Raw genomic sequence first — 14931 nt, 5'->3', positions numbered from 1 at the left:
TTGATTCAAAATTATTTGATTTACAATGATTTTTGCTTCAATCTATAGATGTGCAAGGAACTGTAATGATTTATTCCAGTCTGACTCGCTAATGCTAATTAGCGCGCTATTCGCGGCACTTTTATCACTCAAAAGAATAGCTCCACATTGCAAAAAAAACAACTTATTGGAATAACTTGATCGTGACTTTTTCCTTCTACTCTCTAATGTGGCTACAACTTAACAGTGTATTAGACCGCGTGGAACCACACTGCCCCTAAGTGGCCAAATCAGGTACAACATGAACAGCGCTCCAAATAAAGGCACACACAGACAAAGGCAAGACAGTATAAAATAATTTAAATAAAATCGATTTTGGGACCTTTAAAACCGATTCTGAATTGTACTAAATGAGAATCGCGATTTTTATGAGAATCTATTTTTTGGGGGGGCACACCCCTAGAAATCAGTGGCTGTTCTTTATGTTGTAAAGGATTTCCTAAAAAAGAACTGTCTTCATATATTGTTCTCTTCTCTTGTGTTGCCTCACATGTCATCTTGTGCTGAAGTTTGGGGAAATGTATATAAAACTAATATGGACCCAATTATCACATTTATAAAGCCAAAATAAAGCAATTAATTAATTAATTCATATATAGCAGAATTCTGCAAATAACTGACGCAAATTAAGGCCTCCACTTAATTGTAGAGTTTGCAGTTTTCAAGGCGCTAAGATTAAAAGTAGCCTCACTTCACTCTCTGCCCTCGTGTTCACGGCTTATTCATGCTAAAGTTTGCCAAACACTAAATGTTACCGGTTTGATGTTGTTGTTTTTTTCTTTGATTGTACACAATGAAATATATAATAGTGCTTGTAAACTTAACAGATGACCCGGTGAGGATTGGGAATGTTGGCGTCCGTGTCCGCGTAGGGGCATCAGGGTGACCCTTAATTTCTTTTGAGAGCCGTCCAGTTGAGTTAAATAATCCCACCAAGAGAACTATAATATGAAAGGAGCGTGCTTGCACGGTAGTGATTGACACACGCTTCAAAATTAAATTGGGGGAGGGGCCAAAGATCATTTTAATAGTATTCTGCTGCTAGTTTTAACATATGACAATTTTTACTTATTTTTTTTAAAACGGTTTTCCCTTTTTGTCTTGCGTTATTTCTCCAATAGGTCCGTGAAGCTTCTCAACCTCCCGGCGAGTCTGCGTCCTCACAAGCTGAAAGGCCTCCTGGGTCCCGACGTGTCCACGGCCAGCCCTTTCATCTACTCGCCCATCGTCATGCACAACAGAGGAGAAGAGCGCTGCAAGAAGATCGGTAAAAAGCTCCCGACAGCGCTCGCGGTGATTCATTCCAGCGTCATCATATGTCCCTGATATGATGAGAAGGCGCTCGAGGAGGTGCACTTGACTGCGCAAAGCTTTACACGTCGGCCAACAGAGAACCGCGGCTCGGAAATTGATTAAATATTCCGGTCGTCGGCGTCACGAAGGAACTCCGGTTGACTGGGCGCGCTCGCTCCACTTGAGGCTTATCTGGTACGGCCTTATCAAACAAGATGAGCATTTGGCGACTTTTATAATCCCGCCTTAATTATGCTTAGATGATATTAGCCGACGGCTGTTATCTCCCTCTGCAAATATATGCTACCTGCAGTCACTGTGTCCTTTCCTCCTCTGCTGCTTGTGCATTATTTGTGGAGAGAAAATGCGGCAATGTTGACTTGACTCACTGTGATTTATTTGCAGGCAAATAATAGTCATAGTAAAATCAATGACATGCGACTTTTAATTAAAATAGTCTGTATTCCAATTTCCTGGAAAGGGGACTTTGTTTTGCTAGTTAAATATGTAATGTTTTCTGTTAAATTTGGCCAATGCTTCTCAATTATTTTCTGTTACCCCGCCCTAGAAAGAAAATATTTCCAGCCAACTTTTCCAGGTTCATTCTGTGCCCCCATTTAAAGGTGCAGAATTTGAGCCCGTTTTTTTTCTTCTATTTTACAGAGCTGAATTTTTTTCCAGAATTTTTTTCTCCAGAATTAAACTTTATTCGATTTTTCCGTAACTAAAACTACAAAGATCACTTCCTCCCATTGCTTACAGTGGGATAGCGGGCCGATTATTTTTCCTAATCTGAAGGCCGATAAAGGTGGTATCTCACTCAGCGGTAAATGCTTGCAAACGTAGCGAAATTTAGGGTTTTCCTCAGGATTTGTAAGATGTTCACAGACAGTTTTTACTTTTCACAAAACCATTTTTGAACATATTCAGACAATTTTTTACTGTCTGCGAAGATCTTTTGAAACCTTTTATATGAACCCTTACGAAAACCCCAAATTAGCTGCGTTCGCATGCATTTGTGGGAAAACAGCTTTTTACAACTTGACCCTGGTTGATCTCTTATACTCTGCTGCCACCTGCTGGCCGTTTTTGTAATAACTGCCATTGCTTTAAGCATTCTGTTCAGTTCAGAAATAGAAAACATATAAATACGTCTTTGGGAGCAAATTAGTTGAGATTAAAAGAAAAAGTACATTTTTAACATTTGGACGACAATTTTTTTCTCTTTTACTGAAAATTTATATCGGCTACTAATACACAATTTTTGCCTGAAATGTTACTACATGAGATTTTATGCAGCACAAGCTGTGAAAGCTTCAAACAAAACTGCATTTGCTCTTTGACTGCGATGTCAGTGGCTCAGATGGAAGTGGACACATTCCCCCTTGAGTTCCTTTTCCTCCAATGGAAGGCTGAAGTGCTGAGAGACCTCAGACACCAATCCCGACATGAATTCCCCGCTTCCTCGCGGGAGCTGTCCGCCAGCTGATGAGGTTGTGATTGTGTCCTCGCACTTCTAAAGCATCTCTTAGCACGGATGATACAATGGATAGTCCCGGGATGTTGGGATGACTGTGAGCGTACGTTCATCTCCGCAAAACGCAAGCCCAGTTTTGTCAGTTTTGTAGTGTATTCTTCACCTCGCTCTGGCACTCGGGACTTTAAAGACTTTTAAGAACAGGCGACGGTCTCGGGTGTTTCTTGTGATCAGTGGAATATATACGCGCGAGGGATCCAGTCTGGAGGGAGAACACTTCTAAACCTTTCCCGGCCTTCATGTCCCACTCGCGGGTTTTACTGATCGCCGGCTGGAGTCATTAGCATTCTGAGCGACGCGTCTGCAAGCGGTGGCTTGTGGACATGCCGTTTTACTATAGATGATGTGTGTTGTCTTAATCTTCACGATGCATGCTGCGCATCGGATTGGCGTGAAAGCGCAAAACAAAGGCTTGCCGTTCGCTCTGATGTTTGTGATAGGGCCTTTTATCTAATCGGTTGTCAGACACGACGCAGGGTTACGCACGTAACGGCTTCCCTGCCGTGCCGCATGTAAACACAATGTGATTATTTTTTGCAAAAAAGCGTCACGGGATGTGTTGCCCTGTATAATCTCTGCTTTCCATTCCTGTGTAATCCCGATGTTCTGTTTTGTCTTTCCTACTGATTATGTTATTGCTCAATTTCCTTAACTTGGTTTCTTACTCACTGCTTCAACCTTATATTGACCATATTACCTCGTTGTATTACATAGATGTACAGCACATCTGTACATTGAGTTGAGAGACAAACGAATCACCCTGCAATTCATTTGTCAATTTGAAATCAGAATATACATATTTTAGTACACATTTCTTGCAAAGTTCTTTTGGTTTTAAAGTTATCAGTTATTTACTGAAAATTCAAGTCGATCTTGTTTTGCCAAAGCCTTGTCTAATGTCATTTAGACAGGCCATTACCCTGTCTAATGGCAACGTAGTGCTTTGCTTTATTCTTGTGGCGTTCTAAACCTTTTTGACTTAAAATTTTTTAAATTTTCAGGTGGCCTTAATCTGTGTGCAAATTGGGCAAATCCAAAGACTTTGAATGGAAATTTAAACAAATGAGCACCAATTTGAACCAGATATACAATACTAAACTAGGGTTGAGTATCGATTCTAATTTCCTTGATCAATTCGATTTAGATTTTTCCCGATTTAATTCACTTCAGTTCAATCCAATATCGATTAATTATGAAACTTAAATTCTCCTTAAATGTCAAAGACATGATAAAAACGCCACAAATATTTAATTCCAACATAAATTTTGCGCAGGCTGTAACTGGTTAAATTATTTAGTTTATTAATGAATGTAACACGTGACAACAGCAAGGATAAGATGAAAATATTTTCATAATTCTAATTGAATAATTGCAAATATAAACTTAAAAGATTTTGAATTGTCGTAAAATGCAATAAGTCAGGTCTTTCATGAATGTAAGAAAATACTTTTAAATTCATGTGAACAGTAAATTTCAAGAAAACACAGATACAAAAAAAATTGCCTTTAAAATTAAATTTTCCTAAGAATTTATGTGGGGTAAAAAGGAGACATTTAAATAATCGATTCATGGGTTTATAAATCGATATTGGGCTCGAAAAGGAAAATCGATTTGATGGATTATTCAAAATTTTTTTTGTAAACCCAGCCCTTTACAAGACAGATGGGTGATGCAAAATTTTCCCCGCCACCTTCCTTCCCCGTGACGTCACTTATGCTGCGGAGTGCTTGCGGACTGAGCTAATAAGTTGTTCAGCGTAATGCCTTCCCTTTCTTATCTAACATCTCGAGGTGCTTTTTAACGATTGCAATGACAATAAAGATATTCCATTTCAAAATTGAGATTTTTTTAAAAATATTTATTTATTTATTTTTACAAAAATCCATTGAATAAGTATCTAAGTTTGTTTATTTAGTGGATTCTGGGAAATGAAAAAAATAAATAAATCCCACCTTACAGAAAGAGGAATCTAACGTGAGCAATGTTAAACTCGTCCTTAGGGGCTCACAGAGTACATTGTAATTGAAACATTTTAGCTAAGGCAACCGCATATCCTTCCCCCCCCCCCCCCCCCACTTAATTGGTTTGCTATGAGAGCGTGGCAATAAACCAGACCCCAGGTTACACCGCACTCTTCCAGACATTCGCATTGTGTGTGTGTGTGTGTGTGAACATATATCTAATATAAATATATATATATATATATATATAGCTAATAATTTCCCAAGGTGCATTGCTAGCATTTGCCTTCCCTGAAGCCTTTCGCCTCCTTTAATCCCCTCCAGGGGTCCAAGAGACTCAGACATCTGTCTGTTCCAAGCAGTTGACTGCATATGCTAACGTTTCAGTCGGCGCTATCCGTCACATCAGAAATGACGGATACGCCATTGCCGGGCTGTAATATTTGAAATGAAATGAAAGTAAGATTAAGCTCAATCTCATTACAGTTGTTTGTTCTCTCTCTTCAACATTAAGCGACATCATCCACATTGTTCCAGACATCGTACCTATGTTCGACCCCGGCAACATAACAATTATTGGCGTCCGGTCCTATCCAAAGGAAATTGATTGTGTTTGTCTTTTTTGTTTTTGTTTTTAGACTTCCAGTGGGTTCAAGGAGATGTTTGCGAAGTGCAGCTTATGGTCTACAACCCCATGCCTTACGAGCTTCGAGTGGAGAATGTGGTCAGTGGCGTTCATGGCATCCTCATTTCCAATCTGCCCGATGTTTTTCTTTCATCTCCATAAGAACGCAATCTACAGAAGGGTTCAACTCTCAACCACCAAACCCCATCAAGTCATACTTGTTCATCGTGGATAGCCCAATTAAGATCCCTTAAAAGCTTTTTTGGACAATATAATGCTGCATGGGCAAACTCCTCACTGCTTGACAGTAAGAGGCCATTGGGGGAGCATCACACCGCGCATGCTGCATTACTTTTATGGCATCTCTCACCCGGCCTGTCAGAGTAGATAACTCCTATATTGAGGTACAAAAGACCCTTCATTGTCTGTTTTGGTGTAGGATCAAGTTTAAATTGAGCAATAGCGAGTCTCGCCTCCTTTTTATCAGTTTAATAGCACCCCGGTAATGGCAGCTTTCGAAGTGGAAAGCATTTTCCCTTTTCAAGAAACACCAACACAGACGGTTGTCCAACCCGGATAGATATACAGAATGTGTTTTCATGAAATTTTATGGGGTAATATATACAATCTATGGTGATAGTTTTACAACAGTCCCAACAATATTTCAAGGTTCCGCATGACACCCAGCATAAGAATACGACACATGTACTACTGTATTTCATATTCTTTTTATTTATTATTATTATGATTTTTTATTTTTTTATTTTTTATTTTTTAGAGCTCAGTATTGTTCATTCGGTAATTTTACTGATTTGACATGTCATCATCATTGCTCTTTTATTTTTATTTTTATTTTTTTATTTTGTATGTGCATGTGCGTGTGAGTGTGTATTCATTAGTTCACCTAAAACCTATTAAAAATCCCATACCGTTCACCTAAACTGAATACTTCAGAATCCTATTTCATATTCTGATCTAGAATTTTTATTTTTATTTTTTTAATTTTTATTTTTTACAATATGTTCTATGGAGCCCCACTCGTCTAAATATAGTATAGTGGTTAATATTGCATTAGTGGAATATGAGTTGAGCAGCAAAATCCAGCCATTTTGCCACGTCGACTGAAGATGACATCCGTGTTGCTCAGGTCTCACAACCAATCACAGCTCAGCTTCAGAAGACAGATGAGCTGTGATTGGTCGTTGCCAACATTGACGTCATCTTCAGTCCAAAGCAAGTGGCAAAATGGCCGCCCCCTGAGATGGATAAAAATGGCTTGATTTATGCTTCATAACTCATGTTCGATCATTGAATCCGTATCAATCTAAAAGGTTGTACTCCTTATTCATGATTGATTGGCACTATCGTTTATTTGAGTTTGAATTTTAATCCATTGATGCATGGTTGCAACACTGTCGAATGAGAAGTACGTCCACTCTGTGGCAGGCTGTTGTTCGGCTCAACACGGCCCATTCTTATTTAATTGGCTATTAAAAAGGCAATTGATTAATTGATCGTTAATTTTCTCCACCATCGATCAAGGGAATCTAGTCAACTGCCCATCCCAACATTCTTTTCCCCGTACAAGCTTCCTACTTAATTCTAATGATGGCTCAATAGATACATTTCTCTTCCCCCCTCCCAACTGTGCAATTCGTGGTCATGCAGTAATTTTCTCGTCAAGCTTAGTAAATGTCCGCCTGGGAAAAAAAAACTGTTTTCAGTGCGTCGCTATCAGGAGGATGCCCAGCTTGCGTGCAGTGTACTATTTTTCAAAAGTGACGTCTGCGTGTATTTGCGACAGTTTTTCATCAAAATGTGCTGCAGCGCCTAAAACATTTACTGCTCTGCCATCTGTATATTTTCACACGCATAACGAATATCCAGGCGGGATAATTTTTTTAAATGTTTACACCGACCGGAGAAATTGGAGCATAGTATGTGGGGGGGAAAAAAAAAAAAGATAAATATGGCACACAATTTTTTTTTTTTTTTATCCCGCTGTCGACTCATATGACCTTTGATATCTGCTGACTGAATGACATTTCGAGACAGATGGGGTCAAACGGTGACAAGCGTGCCATTAGCACGTTTCGATGTCAACTGATCAGGTAATAGATGGGGGGACATAAGCCCCTCGCAGATGCACGGCGGTGGGCAACTTCAGGAGGACTATTCTTTTGATGTCACACGGCACTCGGGTGATTTTTAAAACAAGTCGATCAATAACGGCTCAAACAAAACAATTCCCGGATCTGATAATTAACCTTTTCCAAGGCCGGAATGACAATGAAGGATTTCCAATAGGTTAGCCATGATACTTTTTTGCACCTTACCTAACATTATACCAAGGACGGTCTACACTAATGTGCCTGAAAAGCGTCTTCGTCTTTTCCTCCCGTGAGGTAGCGTCTGCTGTTACGGATTGATGCAGTCGTTGCGTCACCGCGGTCTGTCTCGTGCAGCGTGCGCTTGGAATGTAAATGCGCTTTGTCAAAGGGGGCTTGATTGCACAGTGCAACGGGAGAGCGTTCCAGTCGGTGTGCGGTTATAGTTTGTCAGTGGAATGCTTACTCGCATGCTGGAATGATGCAGAAAAGTCATTTCCCGGTTATCGTGGCTCAGTGGTAGAGTTGTTGTCTCCCAAACCGAAGGTTGCGGGTTCGATCCTCAAACCTTGTGACCGTGACGACGTGTCCTTGAGTAAGAACGCTGAACCCTCCAGTTGCTCCTGATGTCATCAATAGGGAAATAAGGAAACAATTTTAGAGGAAGAAAATCCACAAGAGTTTATTGTAAATCTGCGATATGGAACGACAATATAAAAACTTTTCATAAAAAAAAAAAGTTTAAGCCTTAAAATGAACCTTGCTTCAAACACATTTAGAGTTGGAGCATTTTGACTGATTTTTCAATTTTATGTTCTCTATTTTTACCATCAAATCTACCAATTGAAAGAATGCCACAAATAGCAAAAACAAATCTACGAGTAATTAACCCTCAAAAGGTTTTATAATCGTCTATAAGTTGCCACACGATGACAGCAAAGGACTACTTTTGTCTCAGTGGAGCTCCTCAACTCACTTGAAAGCAGTGCTAATTTCGTTGTTATCATATTTTTCATCACCAAATTTGTCCAGACCCGTTCTTGCGAGGCTTCGGGGTTGGCTCAGCAGCCAGTGGCTCCCGCGGGGCCCGGGGGCTTGTGCCCTGGTGCTGCTTCGTCCTGGGGGGGGGGGGCTGAGTTTGCCTTGTCGGGCTAAGGTCGGCGGCTCCCCTCTTTGGTGTAGGTTCTCATGCGTGCCAGATCCACCACACCAGCATCTACTAAAATTCAAACAGAATTTGCTTCTCCCACTGGTCGCTGAATCAGTGGAGGCTGGTGGATCTCGCTCGGCTTCATCTATTCTTCCTTCCTTCCTTTAGTCTTTCCTCTGGCCTCTTGAGGTGTCCCTAATCTTGTTGGAATTTAGATGTTCCCGGGGTTGATGAAAGATTCTGGTTTTGTAACTCTGCGGGTGGTAGGTGGTGTCTGATTGGTGCTGGATTTCACTCGGTTTCAACTTTCTTTTCTTTGATCCTTCTTTTGGTCACCTGACAACTTCACGACTCTAGCGGGACTCTGAAGTAGCCGGTTAAGGCGAAGGGTTTGGGATTTTTAACAGGTTTCAGGTGAATTGATGAGCACACACACACACACACACACGAAAAAACAAAAAAAGAGAGCGATGATGATATGTTGACTCGGGAAGGCTGCTGAATGAATACTAAGCTCTCAAAAACAAAAACTAAATTAACATTTCTTGTCAAAATTAACACTGCTTGAAAGTGATTCCTTGGCGCCCAGACGCTCCCAAATAAATCCATGTTATGTAATACTTGATTGAAATGAAATTAATCTGAGTGTTTTAATAACTCTTCATTACTGACAGAAATTAGACAACTTGTGTGTGTGTGTGTTTGGGAGGGGGTGGGGGGGGGTACACTCATAAATGTTTAATTCAGTCAAGCGAGCGGTGTCGAAGCGTTGCGTGCAATTTTTAGCTAGTGCCGTCCCGACAGAGTGCGTAAAAGCCAGACACAGTGGCAAAAAAAAAGAAGAAGAAAGAACCCGTGCTGCTCTCGTTCCCCGCAGTTATGGTAATGAGTTCACAGCGACCGGCACGCTTGTAAACTTGAATGGCACTCGGGAAGGGCGCGCAGCACCGCCGAGGCCAAACAGTCCTAATTGGGATCAGCACTGCATGTGGAACTGGGATGGATGTCGCCAACTCTCGCAGGAACGGGTCATACTAACTACGGCGATTTGGTCAGTTTTTCATCCAAACTTTCTTTGTGTGGTCAGTTGTGGACTCAGTAATTGAAATCGTGACATGCATTACACTACTCATAAATTGATCTGATCAACGTAATGTGACCTCTGAACTTTTAAAAGCAGATGCAAATTTTGCCATTCAGCTCCTTTTTTAATAGAAAAGAAAGCTGCATTGTTTGTAGTAAATAATTAATGACATTTTGGCTAATTAAGAGAAATTGGATTATTTCCCGCGGCGCATTAGTTGAAAAAAAAAAAACCGAGTCCATGAACTGCCTTTTTAAATTGTTGTGAGTAGTTAAACCACAGGTGGGCATTTTCCAGCCTGTGCGACCAACTAATCCGCGCCGTGCAATGCCATGAGACTCAAAAAAACAAATAAAGCCTCGGTGGAACTGTTGTAAATCCTCAAAAGATGAAATATTTTGTCCCCTCATTGATGTCCAGTCCGTTGATCCTTCCTCCTATTGGATTTTGATCTTAGGGTTTGTTGACCTCCGGAGTCGAGTTTGAGTCCCTCCCTGCTGCGCTATCGCTGCCGGCAGAGTCCGGCCTCTACCCGGTTACCCTGGTGGGCGTCCCACGAACCTCTGGCAACATCACTGTCAACGGTAAGTCCTATTGGAAGTTGACATCTCGTATGAGTACAGGCAGACAATTTCGCTTTTGGATCATCTCTACTAAGTAACTTAAGTTGTCCTACTAGATGCTTAACTAATTCAAACCCCAAAACGTGTAATTACGTTTTTTTTTAATACTTTGTCCTTCACTCCCCAAAACATATTTATACGTTTTGTTTTTTTATGCAAGAGCATACAGGAAGGCATTGATGCAATCTCTGACCTGAAGAGGTCGCTTAAAGCAATGGTAGTTATTACAAAAGACGGCCAGCAGGTAGGTGGTAGCAGAGTATAAGAGATCAGCCCGGACCATGTTGACAAAAGCTAATTTACCCACAGTTCTAAACAGGTTTGTGAATAATGATGAAACTTGGCTATATTCTCATGCTAATTGCTGCAAAACGGAAACGGATACAAATGTACTTTTATTTCCCGATGAAAGCAAAATCCGTCAAAATCTAGTAAAACAGCCGGGAGCGAGGGGGGTTACTTCAGTGAAAATGGCTGCGAGTGAACGAGCTAAGTAGGCTATCAAGGACAAGAATTGAGTAAATGCTCATATGCTTTCCATTGTTGTGCTATTTTTCCATCGAAGGCTACCACACGTCAGTGTTTGGCGTTACCAGTGATTGCCTACTGGAGGGTCTGCCCGGGGTCAAGACCGACGGGTGCCTGGTTGAGGTCATCCCCTCGCTTCCTCGTCTTCAGCTCAGTACATCACTACCCCGGTTAGTGGAACATTTTTATTACTTTATTGTACAACCGTTGTTTCTGTCAAGGATGTCATGTTGTTAAGAAAGCTTGCTACTTAATTCATTTTGAGGGCTGTGGATTAGGCCAGGGAAGAAATTAGTTCATTTTTATTCACCCCTCTTGTTTATAGTTAAGCCTTGGCGAAGGCCTGAGGCGCAGCGTTTGTCCGCAAAGTTTCATGGAAATTAGTAGTTTTTGCGTTTTATGGATACATAAATGAATAAAATAGACTCCACCAATTTTTTGTATGTGTTGTTGGGCAGTTTTTTTTTTTTTGGCACACCACCTCTCGTCAATACACCAACTAAAAAACAAAACGGGAACAATAGACAGACATGTTTTCCCCCTGATCGCCGATTATTAGTAGTCAAGGAGCCAGATATCCGATATTGGAAACGAAATTCACTTTAACTTAAAGGGAAAATATTGGTGAAGTAAAATACAAACGCCCAACTCTTAACTGTGTCAAAAATGGTTTTAAGCATATCTTTGTTGAAATTTTTTTCAGATTTGCAAAATGGTGATATATATTTTTTTAATTATTTTATTTTATTATTTTTTTTATCTTACACAGCAGACATTTTTGTTTTACAATTCTAACAAAAAGTTAAAAAGTTAAATGAAAACGTGAACAAGTAAATCGCTCACAATTGTTTTCTGAAGTAAATAAAGTTTTCCAAAATTTCTAAATAACTGAAATGCTACATTTTCAGCTCATCTTTGTTTTAATTTCAAATAAAAAAGAAGTTGCAGAGAGTTCAGCAGCGCATCTCTTTGAAAGTTAAATAAAAACATAAATAAGTGGTTGTCTGACATTAAAACTGTTACTCTGTGTAGTGCCGATTCGTCAAAATGCGGAATATCGGCACAGATAATCGGTCTAACACTAATGTATAATTCATAGCATAAATGTGTATGTTAATGCTTTTTCTTTTGTTGAGGAAAGGTCTGTTGCGTTTAAAGTTTGAGAACCATTGCTCTGACTTGACCTCTAGCGAACACAAACTTTTATTTGGATCATCACCCAAATTTTGATCGACCAGCAAAAAGCAAACAAACAAAAAAAGCCGAGCTTGGCTGAGGTAACGACCACTTAAAATTCTGTATCTTTGTTACGATGTCTTTTGTGAATTAGCAGAGATTTCCGGCAAGGACACATTTTGCCACTGTGGATTTACAAAAGCCATCTCATTTTGTTTACCGGTGCAACTCGCAGGCTTCCCAATGCGAGCAACATGAGAGAGGGGAATTAATTGAATTTACTGCAAGGAAACAAGCGTCTGATGGTGGTGAAAGCATAACCGCCGCAAAACCCTCACGCCTTCCAAGTGCAGCACTTTTGATGTGGAGGATCTTTTTGTTCTTCTTCGGATTCCAAGAGTACCGCAGCAGAGGCACGCGGCAAAGAGAATACAAATGTAATAGGTTGTCTGCAGGGTCCTCTGATAGACCATTCAGTTTTGACATCAGAGGAAGTCTCCTCGGCATTCGGCCGCTCATGTTTTTTTTCTCTGCAACAGCGAAGCCCAACACAAAATTGTTGTATTCATTTATTTTATATAGACCATTTTAAATATTACTATGAGTTCATTTTATTAGGGGAACAGGCTAATTATCATATTTCCTTGGTACCAAGATGCCATACGTTTGGTAAATCGCGTCTTTAATCTCCGCTCAGGTCGGCCCACACACCTCCGCCCATGTCCAAAGAAGAACGTTCCAGCACCGTGTCTGTGCAGCTTTTCAATGGCGAGGGCCAGCAGATGACCATCACCTTGGAGAACATCGGATCCGAGGACATCGAGAGCCTGGAGCTCACTTCCAAGATCGTCACCACCAAAGGTTTGTAAGGCAGAGCTGCTGTTTTTTTTGTTATTGAATTGATGTTGTGTCAATTCAGGTAAGTAGATCTGGAATGTCTGCGTGTAAAAAAACAAAAAACATTCAAATTCAATTACGTGTATTTGATATTAGTTCTGTTGTGTGGCATCGTGGTGTCATGAAATGTCATTTATTGGACAACATTTTTAACTAGAGTACAAAATTATGTTGCTATACAAATTTTAAGATTTGATTTATAATAGAATATTTATTATTTTTAAATACGGCAATAATATGCAATAAAGCTGTTTTGATTTAATAAAAATCCATTGAACGGGTCAGTTTTCAAACATTGCAAGTGTCACCAGCATTTATTAATTTATAATAATTATATACATTTATAAATTTGAAATACTTATAATAATAATAATAATAATAATAATAATTATTATTATCATTATTTTGCTCTATAATATATATTGTATTGTATTTATATTTTCATATTTATAATATTTAATGTGAACAGCAATATTTTGCACTTTCCAATATATTATATAATTTTTAGTTTTTTAAATGTATTTTTCAATATTTTCAAATATGATTGATTAGAACATATTATTTTAATCAATTCTATTACCGGTAATACGGAATCAGCTGCATCTGTAAAAAAATTAATAAATAAATAAATATATTTGTGAAATTATTGAGAGTCGAGTTGGGGGTATCATTTAGTGGGAAAAAAACAGCCAATTAGTAACTAGTAAGAGTATATAGTATAAACATATATTTTCTATGGATGGGCGAATACGGATACCAGGGCCTTATTTCAACTTATCGGTACACACGACTATCTTTTGACCGTTTCATGATTAGATATGAGAAGAATAGAAAATTTAAATTAATTTCATGCAAGGTTGACGAAATATGCTGTATTGGGATATGCAGGTTATTCTTTAAAACTATCTGTGATTGTTTTTTTTGTTTAGTTTTTTTTCGGAAATGTTATGCATAAAAAAAGACGACTGTTATTGGTACTCGGTATCAGTGGCTACTCGTTCTCTGTGTTTATGTGGCCGCAAAATCCAGAAGGCCTTTCTTCCTGCCCTGCCTCGTGTCGGACACGTGCCTGCGTCTCTCAGATCATTGCGGTCACCCGTCATTATTTTGCAGTCTGACTTTGAGTCTGGCCTTTTTTTTCTCTCCCTGCTTTACTTCTAAGTCGGTGTGGAAAAAAAAAAAGGTGCTATTTTTAGAAGCAACCCGTTTAAACTTGCGCAGGTGATGTGGCGTATCGCCATTGATGCGGTTCACACTGTCCTTGCCTGCTATAAATGACTGTCATCGTTATTTTATGAGGCAGGGTAGCTGCAGTCCTTTAGTTTGTTACAAATGGTTTAATGTGACCTTAACTGTAAAATGGATTTTTTTCTCAGGTTTATATCATGATGTCTACTATTTTAGGTGACTTTTTCCATCCTTTACTAAAGAAAAAGATCCCTTGCAAGCAATTAAAGACGTGCCACATCAGAGTAAAGTGAAACCTTTAGAAAGCTATTTTAATGTCAGAGCAGATTCATGTGGATATTTGTCTTTTTTTTTTTTTTTTTTGTTCTCTTTAATTGAAATATTTTCACCTCCCCCCCACACACACACTTTATTCTGAAATGCTTCCTGTGAGTGTTGTTTTTAATTGGAACCAGAGAAAGTGCTGGTAACTGGTGAAAATAACAAACGTTTTTGCATTAGATATGTTGTGCAATGTGACGTCATAAACTTTGCTCAAAAAGTCCGTTAGCATATGCACGGTAATAAAAGCCTCATTTTATTTGGCTTTCTGATGGAGGAAGCAGATTTGTCAAGGGTGACAAATTAAAGGTCAGGTGTATAGGCCACGGTGTCAGCACCATGGCGACGGGCTGCATCATCGGTGGCCTTCACGCGACTATGCGCTTAGACACCCCCTACCA

At 39.5% G+C, this 14931-nt stretch overlaps 1 protein-coding gene across 4 annotated transcripts in view; it reads left to right on the top strand.

The window, feature by feature from the left end:
• The window catches only part of trappc9 (trafficking protein particle complex subunit 9), a 123560-nt gene that overhangs the window by 20069 nt on the left and 88560 nt on the right, over positions 1-14931 (top strand). For all 4 annotated transcript variants that reach the window (XM_086063349.1, XM_086063348.1, XM_086063347.1 and 1 more), the window contains 5 exons: positions 1161-1306; positions 5469-5554; positions 10255-10381; positions 10986-11118; positions 12822-12985. In XM_086063349.1, the coding sequence (XP_085919475.1) occupies positions 1161-1306; positions 5469-5554; positions 10255-10381; positions 10986-11118; positions 12822-12985 (656 nt within the window). The remainder of the gene's footprint in view (positions 1-1160; positions 1307-5468; positions 5555-10254; positions 10382-10985; positions 11119-12821; positions 12986-14931) is intronic.

Source organism: Leptonotus elevatus, chromosome 19 (genome assembly GCF_054856555.1).
Source record: "Leptonotus elevatus isolate MCC_2025b chromosome 19, RoL_Lele_1.0, whole genome shotgun sequence".
Classification (NCBI taxonomy): Eukaryota; Metazoa; Chordata; class Actinopteri; order Syngnathiformes; family Syngnathidae; genus Leptonotus; species Leptonotus elevatus.
This window is presented reverse-complemented; position numbering and strand designations above follow the sequence as displayed.